The sequence below is a fragment of the Chiloscyllium plagiosum genome, unplaced genomic scaffold (genome assembly GCF_037043375.1).
Source record: "Chiloscyllium plagiosum isolate Xiang-an unplaced genomic scaffold, Cpla_swu_hap1 HiC_scaffold_19, whole genome shotgun sequence".
Taxonomy (NCBI): Eukaryota; Metazoa; Chordata; class Chondrichthyes; order Orectolobiformes; family Hemiscylliidae; genus Chiloscyllium; species Chiloscyllium plagiosum.
The window spans coordinates 22,701,046-22,715,918 of record NW_028270157.1 but is presented as its reverse complement, the minus strand read 5'-3'; the positions used below and the strand labels follow the sequence as shown (position 1 = coordinate 22,715,918).

At 39.3% G+C, this 14,873-nt stretch overlaps 1 protein-coding gene across 1 annotated transcript in view; it reads right to left on the bottom strand.

Annotated features, from left to right (window-relative positions):
- LOC122559755 (tryptophan 5-hydroxylase 2-like) overlaps nucleotides 1-14,873 on the bottom strand; it is a 38,686-nt gene that overhangs the window by 13,741 nt on the left and 10,072 nt on the right. The window contains exons 4-7 of the mRNA XM_043709720.2: nucleotides 7,003-7,103; nucleotides 5,692-5,759; nucleotides 1,886-2,082; nucleotides 1,645-1,780 (exon numbers count right to left, since the gene is read on the bottom strand). Of these exons, the coding sequence (XP_043565655.2) occupies nucleotides 1,645-1,780; nucleotides 1,886-2,082; nucleotides 5,692-5,759; nucleotides 7,003-7,103 (502 nt within the window). The remainder of the gene's footprint in view (nucleotides 1-1,644; nucleotides 1,781-1,885; nucleotides 2,083-5,691; nucleotides 5,760-7,002; nucleotides 7,104-14,873) is intronic.

Sequence of the window (14,873 nt, the reverse complement as noted above, 5' to 3'; positions counted from 1 at the left end):
CAAAGAAAGCAACTATTGGAAGATGACCAAGCATTTCATATTGCCAACTCACACATCACGTCAGTGCTATGAGACAAGGAGCTTTTTTGATCATCAATATTGTGTCCCCTCTGTGCAGTCTGAAACTATGCTAGCACCAACAAATTTGCTGCTACGCATTCTAAAAAACATTTGCTCCAACAAATGGCAGTCCATGATATAACCAACAAAAGACTATATCACACCATATAACACATCATCAATTCTGTGCAGTGGTACAATCACAATGCAAAGACAGTATGCAGGAAGCGAGCTGCGTACCATTAACAGACTGAAAGAGTTTATGCAGAAATCCTGAAATAGCACCTTTCTCAGACTGCACACTTGCACTTCAGAGAATACAGTCCCTGCAAATGCTGCTCAATGCATGGATCCACTTTCTACTATCTATAGATATTTTCTGCTCAACCTGTTCAGAGATTTTACGTTGAACATCTAGAGCAGGTGTGACTTGGTCAGTGGCCACCTCATCCAGAGGATTGGGCACCATCACTGCATCACAACAGCCCCTCAGTTTTACACTCTGTAAAACAGGTTAGATTATTAGATTCGGGTCCTCTGTAATCAAGAATGGCCGGGAGAGGCAGACTCCTTTGTATCTTTGGAGACCAATTGGTGTGTCTGTGCTCACAGGCAGAGGCATCCAACTAGGGCTTGCTGCTGAGGAATAAACCGAAGGAATAAACATAAATCTATCACTCCAGCTCACTCTTTAAAACCTCCCAGAGGCTTAGTTCGACAATGAATTCCTTAGAAATTGATAGAGATGTGAAGTGCACAGCAGCTGCTTACCCCCTTGATCAAGTGGGTCTTAATATTAAAAGAATCTAAAGTAGGGATAAAATTATCAAACAGACTATGTATTTATTTTATCATAAATATAGGATTATGTTGTTCTTTTACATTACACCAATGTGCATTTACATTACTATTGCAGTGCCTGGTATAACATGATCTCTGCTGCATCTATCAGTTATAAATCCAACCTCAGGACATAACCTAACTCCAGAGTGAAGAAAGCAGAGTGAAAATCTTTGAAGGAGGGATCTGTACTGCAAATCTCCCCATTGTGGGAAGTTAAAACACTTTTTTAATCCACCCTCCAATTGCAACCGATTATTTAATATTGGTCCATGATTCAGGAATGCAGCTGCAAATCAGATGATCTAGGTCTCTAAGGCAAGACAGATATTTCTGTGCCTCCAATGGGGAGTCGTTTCCTTCACGAATATAGTCTTTGAAGGCAATGTAATAAGCAGCAGAATCTGTTCAGCTCTCTACATAATGTGGAACAGCGACCTTAAAAAAATGCCACTTCAGCATATACAGGAACGGCCTCGGGACATTAGATAAGAACTCAAAGTTAAAGTTACAGACGAATGTGGGTTCTAAAATTCCATACGCATGTTAAATTAGAATCAGATTATCGAATACTTAATAGTTATAACATTAATGATGCATTGCAGTAACATTTATAGTCTAACACATACATTCACTGAAATATGATGGAAAAGTATTAATTCATAAAATAGCCACTAATTAAATCGCAAGCAAGTTTTAGAATGATCGAAGAAAAAGGCTCGAACCTGGCAAACAGAAACTTACGGTTCTGGTGTGTAAAAGGGATCCGAACTGTGACGCACATACTGAGTGCAATGGAAAACCCGAAAAGCCAAGCCAGCTAAAAAATCCCTTGGGGACAAATAACCAGCTACAGGTCGGACCACAAAGCCTGATCGTTCTGAAACATGAAGCAAACGCATTTCAACTCGAATTCACTCCATAAATAGAGAGGAGGGGAGGGGAAGGACAAATTTCAGAGTGCAATAGTCGTAATCTCAAATACCTTTCAAAAATACTGAGACGTCTTCCAGTTGGGGGATATTGTCCTCTCTGTAGCCACAGTGCTTTGTCAGAAGAGGAAAGTTTTTAAGATATTCTCGGCATGCGTGAGTTGGGTAAAGTTTTGTGAGCTCTCGGAACACCGTTCCCCAAGTCTTAATTTCTTCCTCTGTGTACTCCACTCTGGGAATGGGTTGGCCACTAGAGAGCAGCAGCAGGTCACGTTATTGAACAATGAGATTAATTGCTGCTGCAATCTTTCACCATCTGGTTATGGAGAATATTAAGTTTTTTTTTTAACACAGTCAACTGATTGTTAAATATTTTTGTGGTGACCCACATCTTAATTGGCTGGGAAGTCAGTTCTCTACAGGCTTAAATACTACAGGAATAAAGTCAGTCTTCAAAAAGGTTGCACCATCCTGAAACCATTAAACTAACTGATAAACTTCAATTCTTTCAAACAATAGGATACAGAAAACAAAACTGAAGTATGAAAATGATGGAAAATTCTGAAAAAAAAGCATAACAAATCTTATCTGAAAAAGAATGTGAACATTACAATTCTGTGGTATATAGTACTGGGATTTATGTACTGTTCACTTGGTTTAGAGAGAGATCTTGGACACAATACTAGACACCTGTATTTGATAACCTACTGTGCACAGATGTAACTAAAGGAGTGTCACTGGGTAAGCAGAGTTAGAGAACCTTACTTAATAAGAAGGAACAGATAGTGTCAGGGGACAGTGTATGTGCAGACACTCAGTCCAGAGAGACTCCAGATCAGTATCTCAATATATAGGTAGCAATATTGCCTTAAAGCACAAGATAATAGATACTGCAAAACTGCAAAGTTATTTTCAAATTCCCAGTGGTCATTGGTCAGACAGCTTTGCTGAGAAAGGTACAAGGTATCACCAAGTATGATCAGCAAATCTAAGACATGACTAAATAGGAGAATAGTTATTTTTTCCATAGAAGATCAAATGATACATGAGCCCCACATGGAAATGCTACACCTTATGCATATTTCCCAGCAGGATGCACATGACGTTTTATTATTTGGCAATTAAAATAGTACACATCCTATTTGGTTTACTGGCTGGCTTCTAAAGTGTATTGATTCTGCCACGTACAGCAATCATAGCCAATGACTAATGACTTTCAACTTACTAATAACAAAGAGAAGCAAGGAAAATCCAAGGATCTCATTGGGTAAAATGTAGGGTGTTGAAGCAACCCTTTGAGATCAGTCAACATGGCCTTCAAATCTGCCCAGATAGGATGCACAAAATTAAACTCTATGCTTCACAATGTTCTTATCATAGAGGCCACGTACTTGAATTCTATAGGGAGAAGTTGAAAATTGTGAAGAGATGGAGCAAGAACAGTAGGAGGAACAGTATACAGTACAACATTCTGGATGAGCCATTGGAGTCAGTGGGGACGTGTGTTGAGACCTCAACAGCCAAGACTTTCTCTATTGGATGTTTGTAATTTCAACAGGAGCTATTTATAAAGACAGAAATGTTGTTTGCATAACCCATAGTTCTTTGTATATTTATATATGATTTACTTTTGGACAACTAACTAAATGTGTTTAGACTTTAACATTGATGTAGTGTGGAAAATGGTTACGTTAGGAAATTAAAATGAATCCCATTTTTCAGGAGAGATCTGAGGAAGCATATCTACATACAACAGGTGGTAGAGGTTTGGAACTCTATTCAACATATGGCAATTGGTGCTCAAATCAATTGTGAATTTTAAATTGGAGATATATAATGTTTTGTTAAGCAAAGAGATCAAGGAATATCAGCCAAAGACAGCTATTTGGAGTCAGGCCATAAATCAGCCACAATATTATTGAAAGGTTGGACAGGCTCAAGGGACTGAATGGCCTACTCCTCTTGCTATGCTCCCTCCTGGTAGAATAAGGCAATCCATTTGCCTTTGGTGTTTTAGTTGTTATGTTCCTAGCAAAGATTTCCCTGCATACTTAGTGTTTTTGCACAGATCTTTCATTCTGATATATTCCATACTCTTCATTCCATATATATCCTGTGTTGTTGCATCAACAGCCTCCAAATTTTAGTGCTGTTCTCCCACATTCAAATGACTCTCCTATTTCTTAATTAAAGTGATTCATTATTAATTTGAGAAGTGTTAAAAGTCCATTGTCATGGATGCACAATGGCGGGAAATGTTTAATAGTCATTACAACATTTTTTACATTGAAAACTGCAAAATTCAAAAATTGCATGTTCTTGTCATTTTATCTGTTGAGCATTGATAATGATGGAAGTGACAATTTAGTGTGTTTGTTTTTAACAAAGAGAAAATACAAATGTAGAAATGTCACAACAGGAAGGTTCCAGGACTGGGTGACATGATCAGATTATTATAGCATATATAGTTATTTTTTTTAAATTAAATGTAGATTATTCACATCTTGTCACATAATTTGTAATGTTCTTCTTTACATGAGGAGTGCCGGATGGAGTTTAATTTCAATAAATATGAGGTGCTGTATTTTGGAAAGGCAAATCAATATATACACTTATACACTTAATGGCAAGGTCCTGGGGAGTGTTGCTGAACAGAGACCTTGGAGTGCAGCTTCATAGTTCCTTGAAAGTGGAATCGCAGGTAAATAGGATCTTGAAGAAGGCGTTTGGTATGCTTCCCTTTATTGGACAGTGCATTGAGTATAGGAGTTGGGAGAATATGTTGCAGCTGTACAGGACATTGGTTAGGCCACTTTTGGAAAACTATGTGCAGTTCTGTCCTCCCTGCTATAGGAATGATGTTGGTGAAACTTAAAAGGGTTCAGAAAGATTTACAAGGATGGTGCTAGGGTTGGAGGGTTTGAGCTATAGGGAGAGGCTGAATGGGCTGAGACTGTTTTCCCTAGAGCATCAGAAGCTGAGGGGTGACCTTATGATTTTATAAAATCATGGGAGCATGGATTAGGTGAATAGACAAGGTCTTTTCCCCAGGGTGGGGGAGTCCACAACTAAAGGGAACAGATTGAAGATGAGAGGGAAAAGATTTAAAAGGAACCTCAGGATTTAAAAGGTATCTGGTTAGGTATATAAATAGGAAGGGGTTAGAGGGATATGGGCCAAATGCTGGCAAATGGGATGAGATTTACCTAGGATATCTCTATGACTCTATGCATTGGGGAAATCAGGTTGGACTGTCTCTCCTCGCGGAGACAGGGTTTCTGAGTACTGGTGTTGGAATTGAAAGAGCTGCAAGGGCAGAATTATTTATTAATTTGTCATATCAAATCAGAGTTAAAATGCAGGAAATGGAGGGGTGTGCTAGCAGGCCTTGTGAACACAGATCATCCCTCTGTAATGTTCAAAATTCTTACACATTTCACGCAACAATAAAACACAAGGTAGGTAGCTTGAGATGGAAAGCAGAATTATGTACTTGGAATTTGAGAGTCAAATGACTTTCCTTTTTTCTTCTCCGCCCCAAATCTCTGCTTACCCATTTAATAATACCAAGCATACTGCCATCTCTGCTCAGTGTCTCTTATCAACTGCAGCATAACAACTAATGCTGGAATTTCCTGAGATCAGATTTATGGAGCTTTCCTTGTAAGAAACCCATTGATCGTAGACCAATAGGACAATGTTTTTGTAGTAGACCTATGATGGTACAGCTTGTACTACATAAAATGAACTTTGAGGCAGTAATGTCTACATAAATCTGTAGCTTATTGGAAACAAACCAAATCACAGAATGTTTATGGCAGAATCAATGAAATTCTCATTGTTACCTGGTACCACGTACATTTTGTAATTCATAGCAACATCCACAAAGTACTTTCTTCGACTTCTGTACACATCATCTTTAAAGCCCTGAGAACAGAGGGAGATTAAGGCTGCCAGGTAGCAAACCTGAACTGCTTTGCACTGACACTGCTATTAAAGTCTAAATGCAATCTAAGACAAAGGCACTTTAAAAGGTTGTTACGCAACATTGAATTGTTATCAGAACAGACAGTATGCCCATGCTAAAGAAAACAAGGTGCAAACTTATAATACACATTGAAAACTGTGACAGCAGCACTTTTAATTGCACATGCATTAACTGCTTCATCGAGGAAGTCCAGATCACACAGAGTTCAGCAATGTAGAAACAGAAAACAGAAGTATTGCAGCTTTAAATTTTTAAGCTTCCCTTCCCTCTGCAACATGAGTGAGTCAGGGATTTTTTTTAACAACGAGTAATGTCATGGTCACTACTTTGGAGAGTAGCTTTATATTCAGATTTAATTATGTATTTAATTAATATCTATATTATAATCCATGTCCCAGAGCGTGGCCCCTGGATTATCTTTTCCAGTGATATTCTGACTATTTCAATGCCTCCCTTATATTAACTAGCAGGATTCACCTGGAAAGGGAGGCAAGGCCTCTGAATCTAAACATTTTCAGGGCAATTTGTCCTGGTCATAGCTAAAGAATTTTCTTTGTTGAAAAAGCTCACTTTTATATCTGAATGCAATTGGACCGAGACTGTCAAAGTCAGTATTTATTGTCCAACCCTAACTGGCCTTAACTAGTTTGTGGTGACAACTGAGAGATTTGTTAGGCCATCTGAGAGGGCAGTTAAGTATCTGCTACGTTGTCATAGGTCTGGAGTCACACTTAGACCCAGCTAGGACAGCAATTTCCTTCCCTAAAATACATCAGTTGGATTTGATTATTTCATGGGCGCCAATATGGTGTTGATTTTTGTGTTCCAAATTTATTTAATCGGTAAAATTTAAGTTCTTCATCTGACATGGCAGTATTTAATTTCACATTTGACCAGGTTACTAGTCTAGGTTTCCAGATTATTAGTCCATTACAAAATCGCAATGCAGCTCATTGGAGTCAAAGTGGGGTAATTTTTTTTTTAAACGAACTGGGCTGAGCTAACTACAACAGATTAACTAGACTCATCTTGTTCATCTTTACTATTTTGGACACAATTGCATTTAATTGCACAATAGAGAACTGCATTTTAATTAGTGTTTTCACGAATGTCAGCCTGAGACTAATGGCAACTCCATTCCCCATGTTGCTGTTTAAATGTGGACTCATTTTTGGTACTCACTGGGTGATCTGCATCAAGATCTGATCCATACATCAGGACTCTTTGGGAAGTTTTATCTAGTTCAGAAATCTTTCTTGGAAACCAAGGGATGTCATCCAATTCTATACATTAAAAAGAAGTACAAACACTGATAAGCCATCAGCACATTCTATATGCTACATAAATTAGAATGAACAGAGTAGTTTTCAAAAATGAGGGTTGTCCTGAAAATCCATGAACTAATAATTCCAAAGTAATGTTGAGGTCACAATTTTTCTACACTCCCTGGTTTGAGGTCACGGGAGGCTCTCCCTTGTGCATACTGGGCATCAGATGCATCTCAGATACACACTTGTACCAAATAAAGTCTGAAAACGTCTAGTGATTGTGAAATTTCTGGGTAGGTTGTTATCCCTCCCTGGGACTGTTCTTACAGTCGCCTTTGTAAAGAGGTTTCCTTTACAGAGGAACAATCAATCTTTTATAGCGCACAAATTTGTTAGCATGGAATGTTCTTTCACAATATTGATTATGGTATTGTCTTGACCATAGTTACAATGTAATGTTCATATGTATCTTACGCAGGACTTGCACACTATTAGAATTTGCATAATTGTTTTATTGCCCCTGAGAAGAGCTAATAAGTAACTAGTGACTGGACAGTTTCCTCTTTTTGGATGGGCTCATTATTACATTTAGTTTATGTGAGAATATGGAGGAATTTGTCATAATGGCCACTTTAAAGTTTTGGTGAGCTGTACAAAATAAGGAATGCCTTGCAAAATAGAGGAACTGTAATTTGAACCACAATAACAGTATCAACAAGTTGCAACTAAATGGCACAATCTTAAACTTTCATATATGATGGGAACTGGAATTTACACAACAGATAAAATTAATTCATTTAGAAATGAGTCAGCAATAACAATAAATAGTCACCACAGCTGATAAGTTACCCAAAAGGCCACTTGAGTCAATATTACTGAATGGTTACACCATTTATACATGACAAACTATTTGTCAAAAAGTGATGAACATATCAATGATGTTAGATTCTCTCTTGGTGATACTCATTACCTAGCATTTGTATGGCACTTACCACTTGTCTGCCCAAATGTGGAGACTGTCCAGGTGTTACTGCATTTGGACATAGACTGCTTCAGCATGTGAGGAGTCGTGAATGGGCTGGGCATTGTGAAAACAAAAATCAACAAACATCCCCACTTCTAACCTCCAATTTGAGGGAAAGTCATTGATGAAGTAGCTGAAGATGGTTGGGTCTAAACATTACCCTGAGGAACAACTGCAGTGATATTCTGGAACTGAAATGACTGACAGCAACAGCCCTAATCATCATCCTTATGTCAGGAATGACTCCAATCAGAGAGTTTTCCCCTTGATTGCCATTGACTGCAACTTTACTAGGGTTCCTTCTTGCCTCATTCAACTAATGTGCCCTTCATGTCAAGGGCTGTCACTCTCACCTCTCCTCTGGAATTCAGCTGTTTTGTCCTCGTTTGAACCAAGGCTGTAATGAGGTCAGGAACTGAGTGACCATGGAAGAACCCATCACTGAGGAAATTATTGCTGAGTCAGTGCTGCTTGATGATATCCCACTCTCATTCATGTCCACTTGATATTTCTGCACAATCATGTAACATGTTTTCCAGATGTTTTGGAGCAGAAAGATGCAATTTGAGGAAGATCTGTGAAGTGGCTTATGATCATGGTCCACTGTTACTTTGTGACTCCCAAACAGATGCAGATTAAAATGTGCACGAGCAAGGGCACCACAAAGTACTCTTTATATATCTGGGTCTACCATGTGCAAAACAAAACCCGTGGAATAAATGCAATAGGTAGTCCTTAATGCACAAGAACTGCTCCATGACTTGTTGCACTGTGAAGGTGACTTTTCCATTGACACTGTAATACAGCATTAGTAACTTGTCATTTCTTATTTGATTTGACTGAAGCCTATTCAGCAGTGCAATTGAATGGAGGTTCACACTGATGACAAATTAAACAAGAAGTTTGGTTAGCAGTTCGACAATCCAGCCAACTGCACTAAATTGATTCCCTCGAGGCTAGTACAATTACAACATTTAAAAGGCATCTGGATGGGATATGTATAGGAAAGGTTGAGGGATATGGGCCAAATGCTGGTAAACAGGGATTAGATTAGTTTAGACTATCTGGTCGGCAAGGACGAGTTGGATCAAACGGTCTGTTTCCATGCTATGCATCTCCATGACTCAAAGATAAGAAGAAAATCAACAAATCATTGCAATGGTTTCAAATGATTGCTTGCTGCAGCCCTCACCTTGTCAGGATCCAGGTAAAGTCCTTCCAGTGATAGACTTACATGCTTGACTTCAGGATTTTAAGTTGCGTTCTTGTTCAGCTGGTGAGCTCTCTCCAGCAGTCATACAAGGTTCTGATTGTGGTCTGTGATAGCCTCTTCCATAATGCCTCCACACCCAGTGACCAGGGCAATAGCTTTTGATTTGAGAAGATTGCTGATTATCTCATGCTTTCTGTATTGATACTCTTCTGGAACCGTGGAAATGTCAAACAGCATGTGCAACCAATTGTACCTCCCGAATGGTGTTCAGAACGTATTTAGAAAGCTACATTTCATCCAGCTTTACTGGTCAATAACCACCCTTATATCGTAAGAAAAGACATTGCTTTATCAAGTTGTAGTAATGCACTTCAATAATTAGCATGGGGTATTGTTACTTCTGCAAAACTTTATTGAGATCTTTACACACTCTCAGTTTCTCAATTATTTTCTGAGTTCTATTATGCTGCAATGTGTGTGGAAAATCGTGTCTCACTAACTTGATTGAGTTTTTTATAGAAGGAAGAAAGAGGATTGAAGCAGGCAGAGTGGTGGATGTGATCTATATGGACTTCAGCAAGGCATTTGAGGGGTTCCTCATGGTAGTCAGGTTAGCAAGGTTAGATCTCATGGAATACAGAGAGAACTAGCCATTTGGATACAGAACTGGTTCAAAGATAGAAGACAGAGAGTGGTCGTGGAGGATTACTCTTCAAACTGGAGGCCTGTGGCCAGTGGTATGCCACAAGGATCAATGCTGGGTCCACTGTTTTCATCATTTATATAAATGATTGAGTGAACGTATGAGATATGGTTAGTAACTTTGCAGATGACACCAAAATTGGAGGTGCAGTAGAAAAAGAAAAAGGTTTCCTCAGAGTACAACAGGATCTTGATCAGACAGGCCAATGGACTGAGGAGTGGGAGATGGAGTTTAATTTGAATAAATGTGGGTGCTGCATTTTGGAATGGCAAATCAGGGCAGGACTTACATACTTAATGGTAAGAACATGGAGAGTGTTGCTGAACAAAGAGAGTGCAGGATAATAGTTCCTTGAAAATTGAATCACAGGTAGACAGAATAGTGATGAAGCATTTTGTATGCTTGCCTTTATTGGTCAGTACACTGAGTATAGGAGTTGGAACGTCATGTTGCAGTACATTGGTTTGGCCACTTGTGGAATAATGTTTGCAATTCTGGTCTCCCTCCAATAAGAAGGATGTTGTGAAACTTGAAAGGGTTCAGAAAAGATTTATGAGGATGTTGCCAGGGTTGGAGGATTTGAGCTACAGGGAGAGGCTGAACAGGCTGGGGCTGTTTTCCCTAGAGCATCGGAGGCTGAGGGTTGACCTTATAGAGGTTTATAAAATCATGAGTGTCATAGATAGGGTGAATAGGCAACGTTTTTTTTTCCTGGGTGGGAGAGTCCAAAACTAGAAGGCATAGGTTTACGATGAGAAGGAAAAATTTAAAATGGGCCTAAGCGGAAACTTTTTCACACAGAAGGTGGTGCGTGTATGGAATGAACTTCCATAGGAAGTGGTGGATACTGATATAAATACAACATTTAAAAGGCATCTGGGTGGGTATATGAATAGAAAGGATTTAGAGGGATATGGGACAAATGCTGGCAAATGGGCCTAGATCTATCTCAGCTATCTGGTCAGCATGGACGAGTTGGACTGAAGGGTCTGTTTCCATGCTGTACAGCTCTATGACTCTATATGGGCCAGGAGCAGGACAAATGGAACTAATTTAGTTTGGGATTATGTTCAGCATGGATTGGTTGCACTGAAGGGTCTGTTTCCATGCTACTCTGACTCTATAACTGTTACAACACAGACAGACAGTGCAACCAAATCCGCCATTTAACCTCTATATTTGCAACACAGTAAAAATTAAAACCTGCAAAGACCCTCAAAGTTTTCCCCAATTGTTCCTAATTTTTCCTAATTGTTCCTAATTCCAATTTTTTGAATAACCAATCTTGGAGTTCACAATTAATAAATTATTGACACCTGATTGTAGTTTAGAAGACTTAGCAATTTCCTAACAATACCGTAACTTTGGCAAAATGAAATTAAATGGTTCACAATTCTTAGTTTATAGCTCCAACCAAAATTGATTTAAAAAATAATAAAATGAGGAGGTCTAACATAATCTGGACCGTCAGAGTTGTCATTTTCTTGACTGTTCCCTTATTTTCTATATATAGCACTTCCTCTTTCAGGCCAGAGAGCAGCTGGAACTCCTCTCCAAGAATTATTTTGAATTTTCCCTTTGAGGAACCCCAAGGACAGTGGATAAAATCCTCTTGTGTGAACCAGCCTGAGTTCAGGTGATGGCAGACAATGAAAGTCACAGTCAAAAGACTGCTTCTAGTCACAGTTGTGTTGCAAATAAAGACTTGCTCTCATTCTAAGTGGTAGACACCAGCTAGGTAGTAGTCAGACAAAAGGAAAATAGGACAACAAATGATCTTACTGTCATCCTGAATGCTGGAATTCAATCATGGTCCAAAGGAATCAGAATGACAGAAATTAATCTATCTCCAAAACTAAGGGGTACGAAACTGGCTTTCCAACTGCCAATGTTAATGTTCCTATCATCTGCATTGCACAAACAATTCAGCAATTGATCTGCATTTTTTTTTCAATTTTATCTTATTGAACTCTTATTGGACGAGTTGGACCAAAGGGTCTGTTTCCATGCTGTACATCTCTATGACTCTATGACTTTATACCGCACACAGATTATAAATAAGGTGTATGTTATATCACTAATTCTTCATGCATTTGGCAATGAATAAACTCACTCTTTGTAAACTCAAGAAAGCCTGACTTTCTTGGCTCTCTTTCAAGAGCAATTTGTTTTGGGAGAAAGGTATCCACAAGGGAAGAGATCATTTTAAAATTAATTTTTTATAACCAACGTAGGAGGGGATGAAGAAAGAAGGGCAGCCAGTTTATCTCTTTTCACCTTGGACCTTAACAGATTGAGGGATCCCAATTTGTGCTCTGATGTTGAACAAACATTGTTATTATATAACATTAATGTAGAGTTCAAAACAGATTTTGAAAGCTTTCAAAGGTTCTGCTGTCTGACATTTCTACTCCCCCTTTAGATCTAGGCTGCAATTTGGCTTGTAATACTATCTCCCCAGCACTTATGGCAGATTTACAACTTTTATACATGTTTTTGAAAAGTTAATTTTGCTATTGAGAATAGAAAAAAATCCAATTCTGTTTCACATCTTCTTTCATTTCCACAGCAGCATGGAGTGAAAATTGTGCAGCCATTCTTACTCATTGAATAGTGCAATATTGCAGACTGATGTTTGTTCATTTCTCTTTTTCAGTCATTGGCTGTTTTACAGCTCTGAAAATCTACACATGTTCACCTGGACCTTACTTGCTGTCTTTTCCATGGAATTTGGCTCCTTTGCAGCTCTGAAAAATCGAGATTCTATAAAGGCAGTAGGAGTATACTCAAGAGGGAAATCAGGAGGGCAAAATGGGGACATGAGATACCTTTGGCAAATATAGAGTTAAGGAGAATCCAAAGGGTTTTTACCAACGGACAAAAGAGAGAATAGATCAGCAAGGCGCCCTTTGTGTGAAGCCACAGGAGATGGGGAGATACTACACAAATATCTTGCATCAGTATTTACTGTGGAATAGGATATAAAAAATATAGAATGTAGGGAAATAGATGGTGACATCTTAAAAAATGTCCATATTACAGAGGACCAAGTGCTGGATGTATTGAAACTCATAAGAGTGGATAAATCACCAGCCACTGATCAGGTGTACCGCAGAACTCTGTGGAAACCTAGGGAAGTGATTGCTGGGCCCCTTGCTGAGATATTTGTGTCATTGATAGTCACAGGTGAGGTGCCGGAAGACTGGAGGTTGGTAAGAAAGGTGGTACGGAAAAGCCATTGAACTGTAGACCAGTGAGCCTGACGTTGGTGGTGGGCAAGTTGTTGGAGGGAATCCTGAGGGACAGGATATACATATATTTGGTAAGGTGAGGACAGATTAGGGATAGTCAACGTGGCTTTGTGCGTGGGAAATCATGTCTCACAAACTTGATTGAGTTTTTTGAGGAAGTAACAAAGAGGATTGATGAGGGCAGAACAGTAGACGTGATCCATATGGACTTCAGGAAGGCATTAGATCTCATGGAATACAGGGAGAAACTAGCCATTTGGTTAGAGAACTGGCTCAAAGGTGGAAGACAGAGGGTGGTGGTGGAGGGTTGTATTTCAGACTGGAGGCCTGTGGCCAGTGGTGTGCCACAAGGATTGGTGCTGGGTCCACTACTTTTCATCATTTATATAAATGATTTGGATGTGAGCATAACAGGTATAGTTAGTAATTTTGCAAATGGCATCAAAATTGGGGGTGTAGTGGACAGCAAAGAAGGCTACCTCAGATTACAACAGGATCTTGATCAGATGGGCCAATGGGCTGAGGAGTGGGAGATGGAGTTTAATTTAGATAAATGTCAGGTACTGCATTTTGAAATAGCGAATCAGGACAGGACTTATACACTTAATGGAGTGTTGCTGAACAAAGAGAGTGCAGGATCATAGCTCCTTGAAAACGGAATCATAGGTAGACAGGATAGTGAAACGTGAGGAGCTGCATTTTTGGAAAGCAAACCTTAGCAGGACTTATACACTTAATGGTAAGGTCCTAGGGAATGTTGCTGAGCAGAGACTTTGGAGTGCAGGTTTATAGCTCCTTGAAAGTAGAGTTGCAGGTAGATAGGATAGTGAGGAAGGCGTTTGGTATGCTTTCCTTTATTGGTCAGAGTATTGAGTATAGGAGTTGGGGGGGTCATGTTTTGGCTGTACATGACATTGGTTAGGCCACTTTTGGAATATTGCGTACAATTCTGATCTCCTTCCTACCAAAGGATATTGTGAAACTTGAAAGAGTTCAGAAAAGATTTACAAGGAAGTTGCCAGGGTTGGAGGATTTGAGCTATAGGCAGAGGTTGAATAGGCTGGGGCTGTTTTCCCTGGTGCGTTGGACACTGAGAGGTGACTTTATAGAGGTCTATAAAATCATGAGGGACATGGGTAGGTTAAATCAACAAAGTATTTTCCTTGGGGTAGGGGAGTCCAGAACTAGGGGGCATAGGGGAAAGATATAAAAGAGACCTAAGGGGCAACCTTCTCAAGCAGAGGGTGATACATGTATGGAATGAGCTGCCAGAGGAAGTGGTGAAGGCTAGTACAATTGCAACATTATATGAATAGGAAGGGTTTGGAGGAATATGGTACGGGTGCTGGCAAGTGGGACTAGATTAGGTTGGATTATCTGGTTGGCATGGATGAGTTGGACCGAATGGTCTGTTTCTGTGCTGTACATCTCTCTGACTCTATGATAGCATGTTCCAAGTAATGTGTGTTTAATAACTGTCACAGATTGCACACAAATTTACACATAGCAACAGCAGAGGTCGCAAGACTACAATAATCAAACCAGTAAAGGTACAATGGCATTTCTCCATACAACACCGACTATAACAAATTTT